Here is an 8,395-nt window from a genome sequence, read left to right on the forward strand (position 1 = left end):
CATGGCGAAACCTCATCTCTACTAAAAACACAAAAATTAGCTGGGCATGGTGGCGTGCGCCTGTAATCCCAGCTACTATGTAGGCTGAGGCAGGAGAATCACTTGAACCCGGGAGGGGGAGGTTGCAGTGAGCATCCACCGTGTCATTGCACTCCAGCCTGGGCGACAAGAGCGAAACTCTGTCTCAAAAAGAAAAAAGATGGCCAGGTGCGGTGGCTCACACCTGTAATCCCAGCATTTTGGGAGGCCGAGGTGGGCGGATCACAAGGTCAGGAGATCGAGACCATCCTGGCTAACAAGGTGAAACCCCGTCTCTACTGAAACTACAAAAAAATTAGCCGGGTGTGGTGGCGGGCGCCTGTAGTCCCAGCACTTTGGGAGGCTGAGGTGGAGAACCATGTGATGTCAGGAGTTAGAGACTAGTCTGGCCAACATGGTGAAACCCCGCCTCTACTAAAAAATACAAAGATTAGCCAGGTGACAGTGGCATGTGCCTGTAATCCCAGCTACTCAGGAGGCTGAGGCAGGACAACTGCTTGAGCCTGGGAGGCAGACGTTGCAGTGAGCCAAGATCGTGCCACTGCATTCCAGTCTGGGTGACAGAGTGAGACTGTCTCAAAAAAAAAAAAAAAAAAAACAACCACCAAGAGATATGCTTGAGCATCCTTTCCACCAAGCAACAGTTCAATCTTGGGCAAAAGAGCCTTAGGTATAAGTTGAAAATAACACCATCTACTCATATAGAACACCCATTATGTTGCCTAGCTCATGTCACTCAGGAAAAGTGAGCTAATTAGTGGGTTTCTGTCACAGGGGTCTTCTGCCCCCCTTGAGTTCTGGGCCTAAAAGTGAGGCTGAGGCTGCAGCCTCCTAAGACATGAGCAGTTACAACCATACTCCCCAGCTGTGAACCCTATCTGATGCCGTTAGGTGAAGGGGCAGAGCCTGTAGTGGCTGGAAGAAAATGTCACAAGCTCTCAGCCTCTCTCAAAGCCCTGGCCAAGTATAAAACAGAGCAGGAAACTCCTTTCCCCTTTCACCCCTTTACTGCCCCGAAAGGAAGAACAGAGAACAGGGGCTCTTTCTTCTTCTGGGCTCTGTTGCCTCCCCAGGCCCTCCCCTGCATTAGACACAAGACACGGATGGCCGACTCCCCCTTAAATAGCTGTTTATTTGGCAGTGTGCTGGAAAGGGTGATGGACTTAGCATTCACAGACGACACCATACACCACTGTCACGAGGGAGGCAAGAGCGCGGGCAAGCCAGTCTGGAGCCCCGAGAAGGAGGCCCCCTCTTCAAGAGTGGGAGGGGGCGGGGCCTGGAGTGTTGGGGGCAGCCTGGGAACATCTCCGCTTAATAGGCGTGGTTAGAGACGAAGAGGGACTCGCTAGCAGCAGCGCCGGCATGACCGCTCGGGGTGTACTTTCCTTGACAGGCAAGGCTGTTGGCCTAAGCGGGGAGAAGGGTGGAGTGAGAAGGGTTCTTTTCCAAGTCCCGTCCACCCAGGGACCCTGCCCACCTCCTGCCTATCCTTACCAGGGCTCGCTTGACGTACTCCTCCTGTGCAGCCTTCAGGTTCTCCTTCTTCCCACCCCAGGCCTTCAGGGCAGAGGCCTGCAGGGCTCGGCCATAAGAGAAGGTCAGGGCCCAGGGCTTCAGCAGGGGGCACTTGTTAATGGCATTGAGGTTGATGGATGCCTCCTCCTCACTCTGGCCTCCAGACAGGAAGGTGATCCCTGTAGAGCAGGGGCGAGAGGCTGTGGTCAGAGACCCAGGGAGCTGGCAGGAGCTGGTGGAAGCTGCCATGGAAATCCGTCCAAATGGGCATAGGGTTGTGGGTAGAGCTCATCTACTGCCTAGAGGTCAAGATGACAGTGTGGGCCTCACCAGTGACAGCCGGGGGGACTGTGCGGCGCAGCGCTGTGACGGTCGCCATGGCAATCTCCTCATGAGAAAACTTCTGGGTGCAAGCGTGGCCTGGGGTGACCATATTGGGCTTCAGCAAGGTGCCTTCCAGGTAGATGTGGTGGTCGCTCAGAGCCTTGTAGACAGCAGCCAGCACCTGGAGCAGAGCAGGGGCATGGTGGGGTAGTGAGGTGGAGGGGAGGATAGGGGTTAGCCCCAGGGTCCCCACCCAGTCACCTTGCACTGGTCAGGCAGGCAGTCACTTACCTTCTCGGTCACATACTGGCAGCGCTTCAAGTCATGGTCCCCATCAGGGAGGATCTCAGGCTCCACGATGGGCACAATGCCATTCTGCAGGGTGAGGGACAGGGTCACTGAGGCCTCCTAACCTGGAGTCCCACCTACCGCTCTCCATAGCCACTGGTTAAGACCATATCTTGATGATGCCAGGGACTCAGGCTTCAAAGCCCTCAGCAGATGACAGGAGACAGGCGCCTCCTCAGATCTACCCATAATCCCTCCTTAGCCCCTCTGCCTCGAACAGCCCTTGAGTGCTCTCCACCGGCCAAAGCTGATGCTTGCTTTGGGGGAGATAGGCATCATGGCGGGTGACTGGCAAGTTAACGACACTGGAACCAAATGAGGTGGGAGGTGGCCTATTGGGGACTTGCAGGCCCACCTGCTGGCAGATGCTGGCATAACGGGCCAGGACATTGGCATTTTCCATGATGGCGAGGGCTGAGGGGGTGTGTTCCCCAATTTTTAGCACACAACGCCACTTGGCGAAGTCAGCTCCATCCTTCTTGTACTGGGCACAGCGCTCAGAGAGCCCATCCAACCCTAAAAGAAGACAGAGGGGTCAGAGCACAGTGGGGAGGGGCAATGTGGTTTCCACTCCTCTCAGCACCCAAACCTACTCTGGCTGGGTTCGTAGGGCAGAGAATCAAACAGTTCTCACCTTGGGTGGTAGTCTCGCCATTTGTCCCTGCCAGGGGAACCACGCCCTTGTCTACCTGTTGGGGTCGGGGTAACAGCATTAATATACAGGAAATGACCTCTAGTACCCTTCCCACTGTTGCCCCGGCTGGAGTACAGTGGTGGGATCTCAGCTCACTGAAGCCTCCACTTCCTGGGCTCAAGTGATCCTCCTGCCTCAGCCTAAGTAGCTGGGCGTGAACCTCTTTCCTCTTCTTTAGCCCCAGTCTTCCCCCAAATTTACTTAATCTCTTAAATTGCATCTCAGGGCTGGCAAATATTTTCACTTAGTTACAATTATTTAGTTACTTAAGCCGGGCGCAGTGGCTCACGCCTGTAATCCCAACACTTTGAGAGGCCAAGAAAAGCGGATCACGAGATCAGGAGATTGAGACCATCCTAGCTAACATGGTGAAACCCCGTCTCTACTAAAAATACAAAAAAAAAAAAATTAGCTGGGCGTTGTGGCGGGCGCCTGTAGTCCCAGCTACTCGGGAGGCTGAGGTAGAAGAATGCTGTGAACCCGGGAGGTGGAGCTCGCAGTGAGCTGAGATCGCACCACTGCACTCCAGCCTGGGCAACAGAGCCAGGCTGTCTCAAAAAACAACTACTTAATATTTAGTTGCTAAAATACTTAGTTACAATTAAATTAAAATATTTTCACTTAGTTCACTTAGTAACAATCCTCTGAGACAGGATACACTGGGATATTTGACAACAGATATGTTGAGTGAATTGGGTGTCAGGAGACTGGGGCTCTGCCACTTACTCTGAGCAAAACACTTCACTTCCCTGAGCTTCTGAGATTTTCATCTGTAAAGGGGGAATAATACTGTTCTCTTAGAATTGTGAGGATTAAAAATGTCGAGTAAATGCCCTAAGCCTGAAGCAGGCTCCATGCAAGTCTCTAGGCCTCCAATCCAGCATTCATTCCCTGCCTCACTAACCTGGATTTCCTTCCTCCATTTCCATCTCAAACCTCACATCCTGAGGCCCTGCCCCTCACCTTGATGCCCACAACACCGCCCTTGGATTTTATAACTTGGGGGAAGGGACGACCATCATCCGCCTTCTGGTAGAGTGTCTCGTGGAAGAGGATGACACCCCCAATGCAGGGGTTCACGCGGTCGTCAGCTGTCAGCAGCAGCTGGCGGTAGAAGCGCCGGTTCTCCTCGGTGTTCTCGGTGCCAATGGACTGCAGCCTCTTGGCAATGCTCCCTGGGAGTGTCACATGGGAATTAGGGGACCAGCCTGCCACTCCTAACCCTGCACCCTCCACCCATTCTGTCTCCTGCCCGCACCAGTGGACTCATCTGCAGCCAGGATGCCCTTGCCGGGTGCCACGATGCGGTGAGCGATGTCAGACAGCTCCTTCTTCTGCTCCGGGGTCAGCGCTGGATATTGGTAGGGCATGGTGCTGGTGGTAGCAAGTTCCTGGGTAGAGGAAGCAGGGGAAGGACTAGTTAGCTGGGGTTTCCCATCATCTCCCAAAGAGCAGGGCTCCTCGCCTGGAGGTCAGGGAAACGTTCCCTACCTCCCCTGCCCCACACCCAGCAGGCCCTGGGGCGCTTCTGGTCCCCAGCTCTCCCGTAGGCCCAACTTCCCTATACTAGGCCTGCCCCTGTACCTTTCCTAACTCTGTCTGGTGCTGGGTGTTGCCCAGCTGAGGGTGGAGTTGCGCACTGGCAACTGGGGGAAAGGAAAAGGCCATAGCCATAGACAGGTGGGTCATGTTGAAGCTGGACCCTTCTGGCTTGCGCCTTGCCATGGGGTCACCTTGCCTGAAAACAAAACCGAACCGGAGTATTTTAGAATGTAAAGATTGAAACGAGCAGAGGGCCCAACACCCTCGTGGGAAAGGGCCCAGATAAGGGTAAAGTCTGTGCTTCACGCCACACAGCAACCCCGGAGCCAGATCTGAGATTAGAACCCAGCTCTTCTGACTGCCACTGGGGTGTTCCTTCCAATCCACCCAAGATCCCAGGGCTGGCCCGGGCTCCAAGTCTTCAAGGACATCCCAAGGTCAGGCTTTTCCCCACAAGGGAGGGGGTGGGTGGTAGGAAAGGGGTATTAGGAAAAAGATAAGAGAGCAACGAGAAGCCCAGGAAAGGGCGGCGGAACAAGCCCTAGCCCGAGGCAAGAAAAGCGGTAAGCTTTGCCGTCGTCACTGTTCCTACGGGGCAAGCGCCTTTCCCTGAAAAATGCTCCTGTCGCTTCGCACGGCTGCAGCTGTTCCGGGCTCAGAATCAAGGTCGCCCGATAAGGAGAGACAGGGAAAGCGTTAATGGGGCATCAAGCACCGCCAAGGGGTTTCCCCTCCTCACGAGGGGCGGCCCGTTTCCCAGGGCAGAAACCAACCTCCCGCTTGCGAGAACCCTGGGGCTGTACACGGGCCGACCCCCACCCCTCAGTGGCTCTTAGGATCCCCGCCAGGGCTAAGGGGCCCTAATCCTGTGCCACAGGGGTCCCTGCAAGAAAAGGGGAGGGGAATGGTCCTTCATCTCATCCGGCTTCCTCCCCCGCCATGACTCAGCACGCGCTGCCGCTGCATTGCGCAGTTATGGGACCTCAGGCTGGAGGAGCCGGAGAGCCTGTGTGTGGCTGGTAGTAGGGAGACGCTGGCATGGGGTGGAGTGCTCCACGAGGACGCCCAACCCGCCACTGCCCCCAAGATCCCTCTCCAAGGTCCCTGGTCCCTGCACGTGAAGAGGGGCGCTCACCTGGCACAGAAGAGGGGCGGGTGTGCAGGGTGCGGCGGCAGAGGGCGGCGGGCTGGCGAGTGGACTCAGGGAGCGAACGCGGCACTCGTCACCAGGACCCCTTCTGCGGCGCGTTCCGAGAGGAACGCAGCCGATTCAGCCTCGGAGGGGGCGGCGCAGGGGGCGGGAAAGAGGAAGGCAGCGCCTGGCCTTTTAAAGGCACCACTCCGCCCTCCGCCGAGCATTTTCCTTTACGAGGAGCGAGCGGCGTCCAATTGCAGGCGATAGACTGGGCTACGGACCGCCCCTGAGAGGTGCAGCCCAGAGGCCGCGCTAGGAAGGGGCGGGCGCCGAGAACACGATCCCTCCCCACCCCCCTCGGACGTGACTCGGGCCACATCCCGCGGGTCGCAAGCTCCCGCCCCTCCGCTCCTTTCCCCCCAGCCTGGTGCGCTCTGGGGCGCCGTGACTCAGCCAGAATGTTGGCACTGGAGAAGGGGGAGACCGGGAAGTGGGGGATGCGGATAGAAGAGTCGGAAACGAAGGAGGCTGAGTTTCGTCGCCCAGGCCGGGCCCGCGGCCCGGGACCGCCCCAGCTTCTGGCTTCGCGGCTGCGGCGCGTGTCACCATCGGGGCCACATCGCGCAGTCGTGCCTCAGCCTGCCTCGCCCGCGGGCTGGATCCGCGCGGAGCCGATCCCCAGTCACTGGCCCAGGCGTAACAGAGGCGGAGGAAAGGGCAGCGAGAGGACGCGCAGGCAGCGCGAGAGGGCAGCAGAGCTGGCGCAGCGCGGAGGCGAGGCCTCCCGGTGCGAGCTCCCGGCGGGCGGGCCGGGCTGGGTCGCGCATGCGTGCGCGCTCTCTGCCCGGGCCGCCGCAGCCAGGCTGGTAGTCTTCTGCGCCACCGAAAACCAGAATGCGCGGCTATGGACCGGCCGCTGCTCGGCCTCGGGCATGCGGCGCCACAGTTCCTGCCAAACGCCCTCCTTGCGCCTGACTTCCATCTCCAAAATAAAATCCGTCCCCGAACTGATCTGTCTCCCAGATGCTTAGCCCCCTGCTCCTACCGTCCAAGTCTCCCCTCCTCACCCGGACCCATCTGGACCCTGTCGGCCCAACCCCATCCCCACCCCGGCCCGGTCCTGCAAGGGGCCCACCTGCGGCAAGGCTGAAGGAGCCGGCAGAGCCTGGTCAGCAGCGAGTGAGCCAGGGGTGCCCGGGCTGGGTTATAAGGCGGCTCCTACCCGCCCCACACGTGTCCCCGACCTTCTCCGATGACCCCTGCCCTTTTCCCGCCACGGATCCTCTGGCAGGGACCTATATTTAGGGAAACCTGAAGCCCCTGACATTCACACCAGCCTGGGGCCCGGCATGGAGGAAGGGGGAGGAAGCCTTGGGTCGGCCCTGTTGACGGGGAGGGAGCCCTTGCCCACTCACCGGTGCTTCAGAGGAAATTTCTTCTTTGGAAATCCAGACGGAGGCCCTTGATTGTCAAGAGAAATAAATCTTTGGCCAGGGACCTGTGGGAGGGAAAGGGATGAAGGGACTCAGATCACGTGGCCTCCCTGCCACCCTCCCAGACTCCTCTAATCTCTCTCCTCCCCAGACTCCCTGCCGTGATGGTGGCTGTTCTGATTCTCTGGAGCCCTGGTTTTTTTTTTAGGAAGGAGAGCAGATACTGGCACTACACTCACCTCCTAAAATAACCAAGAGTCCGTGGATGGAGTGTGGTCGGGCACTCTTGTGTACCCGGTATTCAAGGGCCAGGCTCCTCCTATAACACTTGTGTGTGGTGAGCAGCGCCACCCCCCTGCCCACCTTCAAATAGAATCGTTGACGTGGGGAGGGGAAAGGGAGCCAGGACACCTGCCCCAGCAGTAGCCCCTCTCTCTTCTGGCCCTCCAGAGGAGCTGCCGTCCAGTCGGCCAAGAGTCCCGCCCTGCAGGGAGCCAGGCCCGGCACTGCCACTTCCAGTTCCGAGGCCTGGGTGCTGGGCAGGCCATTTGTGGTTACAGTGGCCTGGAGAAAGGCTCTTCAGGGAGGAGGGCCCATGGGCCCTGGGGGCTGGCCACTCTCCAGAGGGCAGGGGCCCTGGGTTCTCATCGGAGCTTGATTTCGAAGCAGAGACAGTTGAGGCTCTGGCAGTCGGGGAGCTGGCACGTACAGGCACAGTCGCAGAGTGGGCAGCAGCGGGGGCAGCGAGGTGCCCAGTCCTGAGGGAGGAGAGAGAGGGGTGAGGTAGGTGGGATGGGGCCAAGCCTGTTGCTCTCTAAGGGGAGAAGGGAACAAAGAGGCCTGGGAAGTTCCACTTGCCCAGTGGAACAGAGGGTACTGTCCATCATTCCCAGAAACAAGAGCAATTCTCTGTGCTGTTGAAAAGTCAGCAATGAGTCCTTGTTCTGAACAACTGAGTTCAGGAGCTAGAAGCAACGATTCGGGGTTCTCTCCTTCCTATTTTATGGGTGAGAAGACTGAGGACCAGAGAGCAACTGGCCCTGGGTCCCATGCTAGAATTTGGGCCTCCCAGTGTCAAGCTCAAAAGATGGCTCTGCCACAGTCCCGGGGTCTGTGCAGTTGAGGCAGTAGACAGAGAAAGCACATACATTTTTCTGTCCATCATGAAAATGACTTGTGGGCTTTATGGACTTCTTCAGCATGAGACCAAACTATAGGGTCTCATTCTCACTATTTTTGTGCATCTGCTCTCTGCAAGGAACAGACCGCATTCGTGAATGATTTAAAAAATCTTTCCAGGTATCTTTGAAAATGGCAATTTACATATTTTTCTTTTCTTTTCCTTTTTTTTTTTTTTTTTTG

General features: G+C 57.4%; 1 protein-coding gene across 5 annotated transcripts in view; it reads right to left on the reverse strand.

Annotated features, from left to right (window-relative positions):
• Positions 1–1,151: 1,151 nt before the first annotated feature.
• ALDOA (aldolase A, fructose-bisphosphate) overlaps positions 1,152–8,395 on the reverse strand; it is a 17,968-nt gene continuing 10,724 nt past the window's right edge. For 2 of the 5 annotated variants that reach the window (XM_011982393.1, XM_011982392.1), the window contains 11 exons: positions 7,449–7,791; positions 7,016–7,098; positions 4,508–4,661; positions 4,182–4,314; positions 3,887–4,098; positions 2,864–2,918; positions 2,585–2,745; positions 2,173–2,256; positions 1,888–2,062; positions 1,537–1,736; positions 1,152–1,449 (listed from right to left, as the gene is read on the reverse strand). In XM_011982393.1, the coding sequence (XP_011837783.1) occupies positions 1,354–1,449; positions 1,537–1,736; positions 1,888–2,062; positions 2,173–2,256; positions 2,585–2,745; positions 2,864–2,918; positions 3,887–4,098; positions 4,182–4,314; positions 4,508–4,661; positions 7,016–7,098; positions 7,449–7,791 (1,696 nt within the window). In that variant the 3' untranslated portion in view covers positions 1,152–1,353. Of the gene's footprint in view, positions 1,450–1,536; positions 1,737–1,887; positions 2,063–2,172; positions 2,257–2,584; positions 2,746–2,863; positions 2,919–3,886; positions 4,099–4,181; positions 4,315–4,507; positions 4,662–6,735; positions 7,099–7,272; positions 7,792–8,395 lie in introns of those variants that run through there. The other 3 variants (XM_011982394.1, XM_011982396.1, XM_011982397.1) reach the window with 2 other exon arrangements.

This window comes from Mandrillus leucophaeus, unplaced genomic scaffold (genome assembly GCF_000951045.1).
Source record: "Mandrillus leucophaeus isolate KB7577 unplaced genomic scaffold, Mleu.le_1.0 Scaffold24, whole genome shotgun sequence".
Taxonomy (NCBI): domain Eukaryota; kingdom Metazoa; phylum Chordata; class Mammalia; order Primates; family Cercopithecidae; genus Mandrillus; species Mandrillus leucophaeus.